Source organism: Triturus cristatus, chromosome 6 (assembly GCF_964204655.1).
Source record: "Triturus cristatus chromosome 6, aTriCri1.1, whole genome shotgun sequence".
In the NCBI taxonomy this organism is placed as follows: domain Eukaryota; kingdom Metazoa; phylum Chordata; class Amphibia; order Caudata; family Salamandridae; genus Triturus; species Triturus cristatus.
The window spans coordinates 1056784699-1056799602 of NC_140589.1; the positions used below are offsets into that span (position 1 = coordinate 1056784699).

The window sequence follows — 14904 nt, forward strand, 5'->3', positions numbered from 1 at the left end:
TACTTTTTAAGATGTACAACGCTACCTGAAAACAAACATCCGGACTTTCCAGGGTAGAAACAAGCCTCATAGCATTTTTAGTGGTCCGGACATTATATTTTAAAAACAGGGGTTTTAAATAAAATTTCCTTAGTGAGAGATAAAATTTACAAAACATTAAAAAATGACAACAACTTTGCTTAGACATGTTATCGCAAGGACACACAGAGCTAGTGCTTTTTTTCATAATCGAGAAAGCCACAAGATGGTGGACGATCCCTAACCTTAATCGTGTCAGAACAAAGCGATGAGTGGATTTCGTTACATCAGTCACATATGCCTGGCAACCAGCTTTAAGATTTAGTTGTTGGTAGTATATCAAAGCGGGTTGTTTCCCAATTAGTCTCTCTCGGTCCACCTTTTTATAATCTAAGAAGGTTTCTTTAATCCCCCTTTTTGCAATTAAAGTCACATTCTCTAGTTCTGAGTAGATATTGCAATTAAACAAAAGTCTATACCAATAATTGATAAAGCTCAACCAGGGGATACGGGAACAATAGTCCAACTTCAGACAATCTTTAATAAAACGTTGTGTAAATAGCGTTTCCTCTTTCGACCATATAGAGTGCCATAATAGAAGGCGACGTAATGCGGCTAAATCTGAAATATAATTTAGTCCCACTTCCTGATGTATCAAATCTATAGAGGCCGAAGGAGGAACGCTCAGCAAGCGATTGAGGAAAGTGTTTTCGTCTTGCTGTAATGACTTCACAAAGCGGTGCCCCCAGATGCCAGCTCCATAAAGAGCAGAAGATACACACCTGGCATTATAAATAGCAACCATATCTTTAATTCTTCTGGCTCCCACTTTGGTTGAAAATCTGAAAATACTATTGGTATTTCTACTCATTTTGAGTCGTATGTTATCATATTCGCGTAGCCATTTCGCATCTCCTGTAAAGGTTACGCCGAGGTAACAGAAAGATTTAACCGAATACATTTTAGTGCCCTCCAGAAAAAAAGCCTTACTTGACTTTGATGTTTTTGTCCCACATGTCATTACTACTGTCTTAGATTTGTTGATTAAAAGTTTTCTGTCCTAAATAAACAACATAAGATTATTAATAAGGCACTGGAGGCCTATTGGGGTACATGACAATAAAACCGCGTCATCTGCATATAATAAAATTGGGGCAGCCTGGCCTTCTATCAGGGGGGCATCTGCGGGTAACTCTTTTAAGGTTGCATCCACTTGGTTAATAAACAATGAGAACAAAAGTGGGGCCAGAACACAACCCTGACGGATGCCCCTTTTAACGTTAAAAAACGGGGTACATTCACCTGCGGTGCCATAGCACACTCTACTGGATAGACGTTCGTAAAGTCTTGCCAAGAAATAAAGGATTTCTTTAGGAGCGCCAGTATCCAGTAGTATGCGCCACAGTGTAGAATGATCCACAAGATCAAACGCACTACTTAAATCGGCAAAACATAAGAACAGGTTACCCCCTTTCGCTAAAGTGTACTTACTAATAAGCAAGTCAAGATTGACACACTGTTCCAGTGTACCTAAGCCCTTCCTAAACCCATATTGGGCTTGTGAAAGGATTTTGTAGTCTAAGGCCCAGGATTCGAGCCTTTTCAACAGAATCCTACTCATTACCTTAATAGATGAGTCTAATAGCGATATTGGCCGGTAATTGCAGGCTTCTGATTTAGAACCTTTTTTAAAAAGGGGAATAATTAATGAATGTCCCCAAGACGGCGGGAAATGATTTTCTACAGCGGCATTAAAAATCCTAGTTAAAATCGGGGCCCATAGATTAATTTCATTCTTATACAAATCAATAGGAACCCCATCCGGCCCTGGGGCTTTGCCTCCTTTACTAACCGCTAGTCCTTCGTATACTTCATCAATATCTATCAATAGTGGTAAAACGGGCCATATAGAGTCAATGGAAAAGCTATTGTTAGTCCTATCTGGGTTAAACATTTTAGTAAAATGTTCAATCCAGGCATTACAGTTTACATACGAGGTTAATTCTGGTTGGCAATCATCTTTTAAAAAAGGGCTATTTATTGTCTCCCAGAATAGTTTGCTATTATTAGTTGCTGCAGCTAAACTAAGTTTATCCCATGCTTCACCTTGCATTTCTTTTTTACGGGCTTCAATAGTCCGTTTATATTTAGAACGTAATTCTTGTATGTTTATTTTATTACGTGGCTTCATTCCTAGTGCTAACTTCAGGCTATGTAATGCCTGAATACTGTAATCATTTCTGGAATAATGGAGCCCATATCTACACAATGGTGGCCCTAGCATGATAACTGTTATTATTTGTGTATTGGAAGCATTATTGAACTGATGGCCCACACCTCAAAAATAAAGCTGGCCATACATGGAATCATAGAGCGCATCTCTAGTGTAATGGAAACCATGGCACAATGATGGTGCTTTCAGGCATATTGTAGGTGATCTAGCTTGTGCATATCCTAATTCTAGCCATCCAAGAAACCCAGTAGGAAATGGCTCCATATTACTAGGCATAACAGTGGATCTGCATAGTTGTGCACCATCCCAGTGATACAGTTGTAATCCTTGATAGAATCATGGTTATCCCTGGCATAATGGTGGAAATCGATTCCTTATGACAAACATTTCCTGCATCTGGTGGTGATGCATTGGCAAGAGTGCATCTAAGGCAGAATTTGTTCACATGTAGCTTTAATGTAGGCAACTACCGGATGAAAATGTAAACCAGCCTTTCGTAAAAGAAATAGTATTTTTTCATGAAAATGTAAGCTCTTGTTTGAGAGAAATGGGCTTACATACCCATAATGAAATATTTGTTTTTGGAGAGCAAATTGTGGGTATTTCCTGAAACAAGCCAGCTGATGTTTGGAAAAAAACATTGATTTCTGAAATATGCGTAAACAGATTTAAATGTTTATTCATGATGAATTTGGGATACACACAGCTGATGTTGCTTCCTTGGTACTAAAGGGGACCTTCTGCTATGGCTCTTATTTATTGATTTCACAGGTTTCCATAAAAATTTCATGGATTTCTGCAATCTCATAAAGAGTAGGAAATATAGTTCAGACTAAAGAAGAAACCCATGCAGTATGTTTCTGAATAGGTCTCGGTGTTTTTACAGTTAAAGTCCTAAAGTTTGAGTTCCGTGCTCAAAATGGGCGAGTGAAAGAGTAGGTAAAAATAAAGCAAGAGTGTTCAAGTATGTTAGACTTGTCATTCTATGCTGGTTAGGACTGCAACCACTATACGTTGGACTACAACCGCTCCTCTCGTCCTGCTACTCTAAGAAAGACTATGGCTGAAATTCAATGGGAATCCAATTTCATTGTAGTAGTAGGCCTCTCTCCTGCACATCTCTTCCCAGCTCTTTTTTCCTAGGTCAGTATGACATGTATGTGGGCTGAGAGAAACAAAGCACCCACCATGCAGAAGTCCTACTATGTTTTCCATGCCTAGTTGTGTGGACTTGCTGTAAAGGGGAAAAACCTAATTGGTTCAATAGGTGGCTTAGGATATGTATTAATCCCCAAGCAACACGTGTATTCTAAATGATTGATAGTAGCAAGAACAAACAGATCTATAAGATTTCCATCATAAAATCTATCTCCACTAAGGCCAACAAGCTCACAGGGTAATTGGCAACATTAAGGATGCTTGCTATAGTTCTACTGCAGGGATACTCAAAGTACATGGGGGGGGGGGGGGGTCACATGCGACCCTCCTGACCTTTAATTGAGGCCCTCTGGTGCACAGCAGCAATGGGCTGCTGATCACTTGACAGAGCCGAACATTTAGAAAGCTGTGAAACAAATTGAAGGTGCCCTAGACAACTTATCTTTAGGAAAACCTCTTTCATTAAACATGTTTAGACATGATAAACTCTCTGCAAACTTCAAAAAAGTGTATTTATTTTATTAACACACATGACCACTGTAGAATATGTGTTTACTGCATTCAGAGGCATTTATTAGCAGTGATAATTTTCAAACATGATCTTAGAAACATTTATGCCACCCCCATTATAAAATTAATGCCATAGTGAACCAAGGGTCAAGACATTTGTCAGATGCACCTTATGTGTAGCCTTGGTTATATAATTGGAACATCATAGTTTCCTAAATAAAACAAAAGAGAAGGTTTTGTACAGCACCCATCCTGAACTCGTGCATTTTAAGGGGCTCTCATATGTGGTAAGAAAGAATTATGAGGCAAAGTGAAACTAACCAATTGCCTAGGATCCCACAATTTAATCAACTGGGGAAGGCAGGACTAATGCCTGGTTTTCTAGTTTCACATTTTGCAATTCAGTCACCAGATGAATATCTCTTTTCCGCTTACATTTTACATTAGACGGTAATGCTTCGACTTTAATTCTTGGTGCATGAGAATAGTGTGTTGGTGGCAGACAGAAGTCACGTAAAGGCTTGGTTTGTTGTCCACATCATGCATCTGCTTCTCATCCACCTACGCCCACATTTCATCACCACGACCCTCGCATTGCTGCCATAGGTGCCATACACAGTACTTTAGGGCCCCCAGGGAAACGTTTGTGAGTACCCATGTTCTACAGGAAGGAGGAATACCTTTCTGTACTGACCCTGAGAGACTGTGTAAAGCCAGCAATACATATTCTTTGGACAAAAGTACGTTGTTAACAGATATCAGGACATTACACTGAGAATGAAGAGTTGGTACCTTTCTGAGCACTAAGACTTCTCAGGCTGCATAAGTAGAGAACTCCTTTCTTGACAAAAACCTTTAGTCACTTGGAGCAATCTATTCATTTAGCTCCAGAGGCCCTAGGATTGGGACCCAGCCATATGCAAATCAGTCTTGACCTTGCACCCAATGGGAACAGTCTGCACTGCCAAGCCAGGTCCTCCCTGGACTGGAAACAAGCATCCTGGGACCGGTTTCGGGCTTTCAGCCCTCAGGATAGGGCTTAAAGCCCGAAACCAATCCTAGGATGCTTGTTTCCAGTCCAGGGAGGATCTGGCCTGGCAGTTCGGGCTGGACTGTTCCCATTGGGCACAGGGTCAAGACGGATTTGCATATGGCTGGGTCCAAACTGGAATGGCAAGGTGAGCAAAAACACGATGGATTTAGGTCCAGATCTCTGTACTGGGGTAAATGTATGACATTGTTCTGCATTCTGTCCATCAACTTTTATTTTTGCAAGCTGAAAGAGTTAGCAGCAAGAGAAAAAAGTCTCTAAAACTAAGCCTAAAACCAACATTAAAAAATGATGTAATTAAATATAATAAAATTAAAGTTGACCAAATATAAAACAGAAAGGAGGCACTAGTGTAGAAAAATGCTCTGATATACAGTAAAAAATTGAATAAAAGGCAATGCCCTGGCGTGAAGTCAATTTTCTTATCTATTTTGGTCTCGATAAAGTTCAAACAGGTCACAGGCCCAGATTTGGAGTTTGGCAGATGAATCATTCCATCACAAATGTGAAAGATTTCCTGTCTGCCTTAATACAAGTGCATTGTGTCCTACTGCACTTCTAATAAGGCAGGCGGGATATCTGTCAAGTTATGATGGAACCACCGGTCTGCCAAACCCTAATTCAGGCCAACAATGTTCCTGGCTGAGAAGATATGACTGTTCAAACGTGCATATAAATGAATTGAGCAGACAATGATGAATAATGATTACTTCCTGTTGTCAACCCGTCAAACCGAAGTCAAACATCATTATAATAAGTTGGCGCTTAATGAACGTTTGCAGAAACCATTCAATGCCCTAACCAATAAACATAGATTTGGGTCAGATGATATTGTTAACCAAATGCACTAGTTTATAAGAAATTAGAAATGCCAGTAATAGCTGAAACTCAAGGTTGAAACAATATACAGCTGTTAAAGACAAAGAAGTTTCGAAAACATTATTTTTGGTTTGTTGGTATTAAAAATCACAATTAGTAATCATTTTAATAACTTGGTCAGTTTTAGTTAACACTATAAATGGGACTTTAGTATTAAAAAATAATTATTGTTAGAAAAACAATAACATACGTCAGCCATACCTCTTCTTTACTCCAACATTAACATATTAGGATGCTTCAGATAGTTTTTAATCTATAAACACTTTTACACAGAGCACGTTTATAGCTGGGTGTTGACATACCCCTGGTGCTTGAACAGACAGCGGTGCAATGCGACGTTTTTCCCATTCGTTTGGTCGTTGCTCAGGTGGAGACTCCATGAAACTGCGCTTCAGTTCACTAATGCTAGCCTGATGTTTCAACAGTTCATCCTGTGTCTTATCCAGATCCTAGCGATGTTCAACGTAAGAAAATAGTAGGACAAATCTCCACAACAAATAACACTTCTTTCATTAAAAAGCAAACACAATTAGCAACGCAAGAAGCCATGCTTCGTCTCACTGCCCACCAGAAAATAGGAGCAAGGTCAAAGTTAGAGCTCAGAAAAATCTTCAATAATCAATATCCTCCCCTACCGCATCATTTTATTATATATCTTAGAAAGTATCATCTATTCTTAACATTTAAATCAGGAACACAGAACCCCCACCCCACTGTAAATAGAGGAGGGAAGTCCCACAGAAAAGTCATAATGAAACAGGCAAGTTATGTAAAACCTCTTATGCTCTTGTTGTACCTATAACCCTGTTCGTGAGATCGCCCATAAGCATCAAAAGTGTAAAAAGAGGCAGGAGGACCTAAAAGGTAGTGCATAACTTGGCTATCCTCAACTACTGTTCCATCAGCATCACTGGGAATATACACCCAAGTTCCTTACAGTAAACTAAACTTCATCAGACAAGGGGCAGTTTTCAAGCATGGGGAAAATCATCTTCTTACATGCTGCTCTAAGGGCTTAGCTTCAGGGGGTTGTTTGGGGTGTGGTATACCCCAAATAATTGACCCCGCAAATAAAAACATTTTTGGCTTGGTACTTGGGTCTGGGGGCCCTGAGTTGGGTCAGCTATGTCTGCAGTTTTTTTTTCGTGTCATCATGAGTTCACTAGCAGGGTTTAACGTATATTTTCTGGATCAGGAACTTAAATATATTTAGGCCCAGATGTACTAAGATTTTGCATCAAGGTCACTTTTTTGATGCAGCCCGAAGCAAAACCCTTTTCAGTATTCAGAAAGCATGCAACCGTAGGTTTGCATGCTCTTGTAAGAAAAAGTAACAACATAGCGCATTGTGCTGCCTTGCAATACATTGCGTCAGGTAGGAGTCCAGTGAGTGGTGCATGGGCATTCCGGTTTATTCATCCATGTATTTTGACGCAAACTCATATTTACATTGTGAGATGGTTTTGCGCCAAAATGGTGTGTCCGTCTGATGTTGGCATAATGAGATTTCTCCTTGTCATTTCTTCTTTTCACATGTGTTGTATTATGCAGAATGCATACAAAGAGAAAAAAGCCCCCAGGAATAGTTTCTGTACAGAAAGTGTATCCCTTCCTGCACAAAAACTATCCTGACCACAACACAGACTCCCTTGCACCATGGCACAAGGCAGCCCTGAGTGTGCCAGTGCATGGAGAGAGCAGAATTGCACCATTTCTTTAAAAAGCTGGAGCAGTATTACTCTCTTCAGGTGACACTGTGCCTTTGCCTGCTGAGCTACATTGTGCCACTTCTTTGTAAATATTCCCCTTACTGGCCGGCTTATCAAAAACGTAGTAAAGAACAAGTTACTTACCTTTGGAAATTATATATCTGTAAAAGACATTTACTAGTCATAGATTCTTTACCTTAGAATTACCCTCAGGCATCAGACTGGATCTGGAGAAATTTTTTCTCAGCAGTACCCCTGCGCGTCGGTCGACGTTGCGATATCTACTTAGAAGCCGCCCCTGCGAGCTGACGTCAGTTCTTTTGAATGACATTCCATGCCGGAAGCGCAGAGCCATGCAAGACACTGACCACTGGTGAACAAAACTAGGGCCCTGAAAGGGAGTCCCTTACTCTAGAAGTCAGCTCGCAGAACAGGGAGGATGGGCAGGGCGGTAAGGAATTTATAACTAATCTATGTCTCTTACAGATATGTCATTACCGAAGGTAAGTAACTTGTTCACCTGAAAGAGACTATTAGTTATAGATTCCTTAACTTAGAATAGATACCCCAGCAATACCAACCAAGGAGGTGGGTCTGCAAACTAAGTTCACAAAAGAAAGTCCTGGAGAACCGAATGGCCAAAGAAGCCGTCTCTCCGAACCAGACTACCCAGGCAATAATGTTCAGTGAACGTGTGCAGTGATACCCACGTAGCTGCCTGGCAGATTAAATTGAGGCAGACTCCACGTCCCAAAGCAGTAGTGAATGCCGTCGCCCTGGTGGAATGGGCGCACCGCACTACAGGAGGGTCCTTTTTCGCACAAGAATAAAAGATTTTGATGCAAAGAACGACCCATCCAGCGATGGTAAGTTTTTGCAAAGCCCGACCTTTCTTGGCACCCACGTTGCCAACAAAGAGATGATCATCCACCCGGAAATGTTTTGTGTTACCTAGATAGAATGAGAATGCTCGTTTTTGTTCCAGATGGTGGAGTCTCTCCTACTCCTTGGAAGGATGCGGGAGTGGGAAGAAGGTGGGCAAAGTGATGGTTCGTCCTATCTGGACAGAGGTAACCACTTTGGGTAGAAAAGAAGGCCTAGTTCGGAGGACAACCTTGTCCGGATGGGCAGCAAGGAAAGGAGGCTTGTAAGATAAAGCCTGAAGCTCACTCACCCTGCGAGCAGAGGTGATTGCAACCAAAAAGGCGGTTTAAGAGTCAAGAGTCTGAGGGGATAATTATGTAGTGATTCAAAAGGAGCGCACATAAGGTAAGTTAAGACAAGGTTCAAGTCCCACTGGGGAATTACGAAAGGAATAGGAGAACAGAGATGAGTAATGCCCTTCAAAAATCTGCTAACAATCGGGGACTTGAAAATAGAGTGCTGGCCAGGAAGGTGAAGAAAAGCCGAAATGGCCAAAAGATAGCCCTTAAAAGTGCCCAGAGCAGAGCCCTTCTGGGCCAAAGAAAGAAGGAAGAGGAGAACCTCTGAGAGGGGTGCAGAAAGGGGATCCACAGCCTTTGCAATGCACCATGCCACAAATTTGTTCCATCTACAGGCGTATACCGTTTTAGTGGAGGAACACCTGGCTGCCAAGATAACATTACAGACTTCGGGAGGAAGGTCAAAGGCTGTCAACTGTTGCCGCTCAATCTCCAGGTAAGGAGGTGGAGGCTACAGGTTTGGGTGCTGCTGTGTTAGAAGATCCTCCCAAAGAGGCAGTATGATCGGAGGATCGGTGGCCATGTTCAAGAGCTTGGGATACCAGACTCTTCGTGCCCAGCCCGAGGCCACGAGAATGACTTGGGCTGGTTGCGCCTATCTTCTTCAACAATCTGGGTAGAAGTGGTGTAGGCGGAAAAGCGTATAGAAGAGCGCAACTTCACTCGCGACAAAAAGTGTCACCGAGAGAGTGCCGCCTTGGAAACTCCAATGGGCAGACCTGCTGACATTGAATGTTCTCTTAGGTGGGGAATCAATCTAACCAAGGCTCCCCCTGTTGCTGAAACAGACCTTGCACCACCTCCGAGTGAAGACGCCATTCCTGATCCATCATGAACCAGCAGCTGAGTTCATCTGCCCTGGTGTTCAGGGAACCTGCCAGGTGTTGAACCACCAGGGACTTGGCCTGATGTTCCAGCCACTTCCAGAGGCGAAGGGCCTCTTGACAGAGGGTCCACGACCCCACCCCGCCCTGTTTGTGCGGTACCACATAGTGGAGGTGTTATCCGTGAACACCTGCACTACTCTTCCTTTGACAGAAGGAAGGGATGCTTTCAGTTCTAGAATTATCGCCCGGAGCTCCAGAAGGTTGATGTGGAGCCTGGACTCCGCCGGAGACCAGAAGACTCTGATCTCTGCCTCTCCCATGTGGCCTCCCCATCCCAGGAGTGACGCATCTGTGACCACTGTGAACTCTGGTTGGGGATGGGAAAGGGATCTGCTGCTGACCCAATCCTCGTTCCTGAGCCACCACTGCAACTGACGTGCAGTCCCCTCCAAGATCTGGATGACATCGGAAAGATTGCCCTGATGTTGCACCCACTGGAATTTCATGTCCCACTGCAGAGCCCGCATATGCCATCTGGCATGATCCACCAGCAGGATGCAAGAGGCCATGAGGCCCAGAAGCCTCAAGGTCATTGTCACCGAAATCTGGGATAGAGGCTGGAACATCTGTATCATAGCTCGAATATCCGTGACTCGCTGCTCGGGAGGATAGGGCCGAAAATATGTTGGGTCTAGAACCACTCCCATGAAAAGGAGCTTCTGAGAGGGATTAAGATGTGACTTTGGCACGTTGACTGTGAACCCCAGCGAATTCAGGAGTTCCGCCGCAGTCTGGAGATGGTAGACAGCCTGGGGCGAGCTCGCCTTCAACAACCAGTCGTCGACAAAGGGGAAGACTGGAGACCCTGATCTGCGGAGATGAGCTGCGACCATAGTCATCACGTTCGTGAACACCCGAGGGGCACTGGTAAGGCCAAAGGGGAGCACGGTAAACTGAAAATGCTCATACCAACCGTGAACCATACACAACGGCGATGGGCAGGCAAGACGGGGATGTGAAAATACGCATCCTGCAAGTCCAACACTATGATCCAATCTCCAGGGTGGAGGGCAGACAAGAACTGAGCCAAGGTGAGCATTTTAAACTTCTTGTTCCGGAGGAAGCGGTTGACGTCCCTGAGGTCTAAGATAGGACGAAGGCCTTTGTTCTTGGGTACCAGAAAGTAGTGGGTGTAGCAACCACAACCTACTTCTGGGACAGGGATGCGCTCAATAGCATCCTTGACCAAGAGAGCTGTAACTTCCTGATGGAGAAGTGCCAAGTGATCCTCCGACATGCGATGGAGTGTTGGTGGCATGGATGGAGGGGTAGTCTTGAAGGGGAAAAGTGCAAAACCCACCTGTCTGATGTGATGTTTTTCCAGTGGGGGAGGTGATGGCGGATCCTGCCGCCCACTGGCAACTGGTGGCCCTGAAAGGTCGGACTAGGAAGGTTTGGAGACTGCTGCAGAGGGGGTACTGGTGGACTGGCCTGCCTGCTGGCCCACAGACCCACGGCACTGGGTCCCACGTCCCTGACCTTGCAGAGGCTGAGTAGCTTGCGCCGGCCTGTGGCCCTGGGTGGAAAGTGGTGGGGTACCCCTTCCATAGCCACAAAAGGGGCGAAAGGCAGACTGAACAGGGCGAGAGGTGGCAGCGAGGCCCAAGGATCCTAGGAACCTAGCCGTAGCTCTTGAGTCCTTGGTCTCCCAAAGGGTTAACAGACCCCTCCCAGTCCTCATCCTCTCCTGGCTGCCACTCAGGGCGAAAAGGTACGCAAGGGATGAACAGCGGTACAAAAGTATCCCCCGGTGCCAGTACCAGCGTCGGTCGACGCCGGTCCGGATCTGTGTCCATGTTGAGGGGGAGGCCGAGGCCGAGGTGTAGTAAGGTCGACCGGCGCAAATCCAGATCCAGGCCTGGATCCATGGAGGACCTGTGGCAACGGGACCGGAGCTGCCGGCATCGAAGGCTTAGAGCCCCGAGCCAAGTCCGCGGGGCCCGGAGGCTTCCGGCGGGGTTGGGTTGCCCAAAGATGGAGTGGCGAGCTTTGTAAAATGCACAAAGCTGGGCATGGGACACTCCAGCTCCCAAGGTGCAGGTCCGTGACCAACATCAGCTTGTGACAGGAGTCACAGGGCTTGAAGCCGGGTTGAGGATGGGACATCCCTACATGCACCAGGAGTCGGAAGACTTGGGAAAAAGATGTTGACAGATGTCGTAAAATAGTTAGTCAAAAAGTGTCTAAGGAATATGAGATGGCTGAGACAGAAGCTTACTCTTATCTACAAATCAAACACGCTCTTCAGGCGGTTATCCTGCAGGGGCAGTCGCTCCAGGAGTCCTCCCCTTTCGAGGACAGAATCCTTGAATTAAACATGCGTAACAAACCGATCTCATGACATACCGAAAGTTAATTAATAACATGTCTGAACCCCTCCTACAACTCCGTAAACATTGGGAGGAAGATGTATTGGGACTGGAGGACGATGATTGGCAAGAGGCATTGGCATCCCCTAGGGAGATCGCGATCTCCTCGAGACTAAGGCTGGTACAGCTCAAGGTGCGGCACAGAGCTTATCTGTCAGGTACCGCTCTGGTGAGGATGGGGTAACTCCGAGTGAGAAAGGAGATGTGGGCAAGAGGGAACCTTCATACACCTCATTTGGGAGTGTGCTCATATTCCAACTTTATTGGGCAGCAGCGACCCAACGTATGGCATAGGTGTTGGGGGCACAAGTAGAACCCAACATAAAACTTTGTCTCCTGAATGTGTGGGAGCCTACAGACCTTAATAGCAAAGAGCAAACCTGGGTGGGGCTGAGGATGATAGTGGCTAGGCGCAACACGGGCAGGCAGAAGAAGCACCTACACTGCCCGCATGGAAGAGACATGGACCGGTGCATAGTAATGGAGAGAACTATATATGAGTCGAGAGGTTGCCCCAAAAAATGGTCAAAGATATGGGGGATAAGGAATGAATATAGAGGGAATATATGTGAACCCCCGCAGGCAAAACGGCACCCAGCCTTGTCAATAGATACAGAATAAAACTTGTTGGTGGAGAGTTGTTCTTCAGCAATGTACGCTAGAGATAGGACTGTTAGCACAGGCTTTACTGTAAGTGTATTGCTCCTATTGTACTTGGCACCCGCAATTGAAACATGTTAATGTTGTCATCAGTAAAAAGAAAATTTTAAATTTTTAGAAAAAGTGACTAAGGGTACTGCTCTCTCCAGCTGGAGTGCCAGGAGCAGCATCTAAATAGATACCGCAACGTCACGACGACGAACGAGAATCAACCGACGCACAGGGGTACTGCCGAGAAAACATTCTCCCGATCCAGTATGACACCTGGGGGTAATTCTAAGGTAAGGAATCTATGACTAATAGTCTCTTTCAAATAGTCAAACATATCTCAGAGTCCAGCAACAATGGTGGCAGTTTATCCCAGTGGAGAAAGGACAGGCCACATCCCCAAGGACTTGGTGCCTAACTTTGTTGTGGGGGATGATACTGACCAGCGGTTTGAGCCTTACGAGTTGCCTTAGAGATACACAGGGTCCCTGAGGAGGATTTGGGGGCCAGTCTCTGAAGGCACATTTGCAGTGAAGGATGGGATGCATTACTGACCCTAGAGAATGGTGGGGGGGAGGGAGGGGCAGGATAAGGTATCCCCTCATGAAGGACGCTCTTGTCAGAAAGTATGGTTTCACCCCTGAGAAGTATAGGCAGAGGTTTAAGGAAATAAAGAAGCTGCCCCATCAGTGGGGGGTCGCTCCTGGCCCCGGAAAGAGAGGGGAAATGCGGAGCTGACCCAGGCACCCGCTCTGTGGTGCGGGGCGTCGACCACTGAGGTTCCGCAGTCTGGTCGCATGACAGACAGGGCGAAGTCAAAGCACGCTTCGACTTCTTGTGGTGCCTCTTACCTGACTGTGACGACTACGAGGTAGGGGGCTTCAACCCTCCGGAGCGGTGGTGGGACCTTCCTCCTGACCAAGACCGGCAACAAGATCGACGAGGCGACCTCCGTGGGACAGGACAGCTTTCAGCTTCAGAGACTGCTCACTCAAAGCCTTAGGCGCCATGGCCGGCAGTCGGAGAACGACTTGGTGTCGTGGTAGCGCTCCAGGCTACCAGAGACATACAAGACGGGGGTCCATGACCGACATGGCGCGGTGACAGGTGCAGCACGGCTTGAACACTGAGGTCTTCTTGCTAAACATCCCTAACACACCGAAAGGAGTCAACAAAAGTCAAAATAAATCTGTCAACATATTGCCAGGGTTAGCTCTCTTCGACGGATCTGCACTGGCTGGCGCGGAAAGAAAAGAACTGACGTCAGCGCGCCAGAGTGGCAGTTATATTGACGATGCGGACATCACGAAGCTGACGACATCACGCTAAGGCGACAGACGCAATCTACCAGCGGGCAGGTAGTGCTATCAAAAATCTTCTGGATCCAGCCTGACACCTGAAAGTTCAAAGGTAGGGTGTCTGAGGCTAGATGTCCAAGACAGCTGCCCCCTCCCACTCTGAGAAACCTCAGGTGACAGAGAACCCCCCAGGAGCAGTTAGAAAACTCCTTGCCTGATCGAAGACTGGAGGGGAGCCTAACCACGGCCACCGCATGGAGTCTCCCCCTGACAGTGGATGGCCCTGGGCCGGGCCCTTGACACAGACAGGTGTCCTCGACCTCTGTTGGTTGTTGTCTTTAAGGCCAGAGCTTTTCCTTGGTCGGGGACAGGGCCCTGATCCAAGGGGCGGAATGATGCACATCACTTTGTTGGTCATGGTGGTACTGTCTGCCTACTGGGCTGAATTTGTAGTAAAGCAAATTAAGGTTAGGTGCTTCACAGATGGGGTCCCCAAATAAGGAGAAAAGTTTCACCTGGGTGAGTCCAGTGACTCAGCAGCGTAGTGACAATGGGATCCAACTAGGTTCAGAGGAGAACAGAACTGACAAGTGCCACTGCAGAAGAGGCACACTGTCCATGTTTTATTGCGAAGCAGGGAAGCCCATTAAGGTATTGATTAGTCTACCCTGGCTTTTGGCTGGAAGGGGGTCATGTTAAACTTGGCCCCCTCCCTGCAAGGTCACCCCAATTTATTTTTGCTTCACCCCTCCCGTTTCCTAAATTTTGTTTTGGGTGGCATTAACATTCTGTGCACTTTGCCACTGCTAATTAGTACTACTGTACTTGTGTTCTCTCCCCTAAACAAGGAAAAATTAACATGCATCTGAATGGCACATTTAATTTACAAGTAGGTCCCAAGTAAAGTGGCACTACATATAC

At 45.6% G+C, this 14904-nt stretch overlaps 1 protein-coding gene across 14 annotated transcripts in view; it reads right to left on the reverse strand.

The window, feature by feature from the left end:
• EPB41L2 (erythrocyte membrane protein band 4.1 like 2) overlaps window positions 1–14904 on the reverse strand; it is a 680749-nt gene that overhangs the window by 196175 nt on the left and 469670 nt on the right. For 11 of the 14 annotated variants that reach the window (XM_085611891.1, XM_085611887.1, XM_085611884.1 and 8 more), the window contains one exon: window positions 6152–6298. The exons of the other annotated variants lie outside the window; for them this stretch is intronic. In XM_085611891.1, coding sequence (XP_085468017.1) covers window positions 6152–6298 — 147 coding nt within the window. The remainder of the gene's footprint in view (window positions 1–6151; window positions 6299–14904) is intronic. 14 annotated transcript variants of the gene reach the window in all.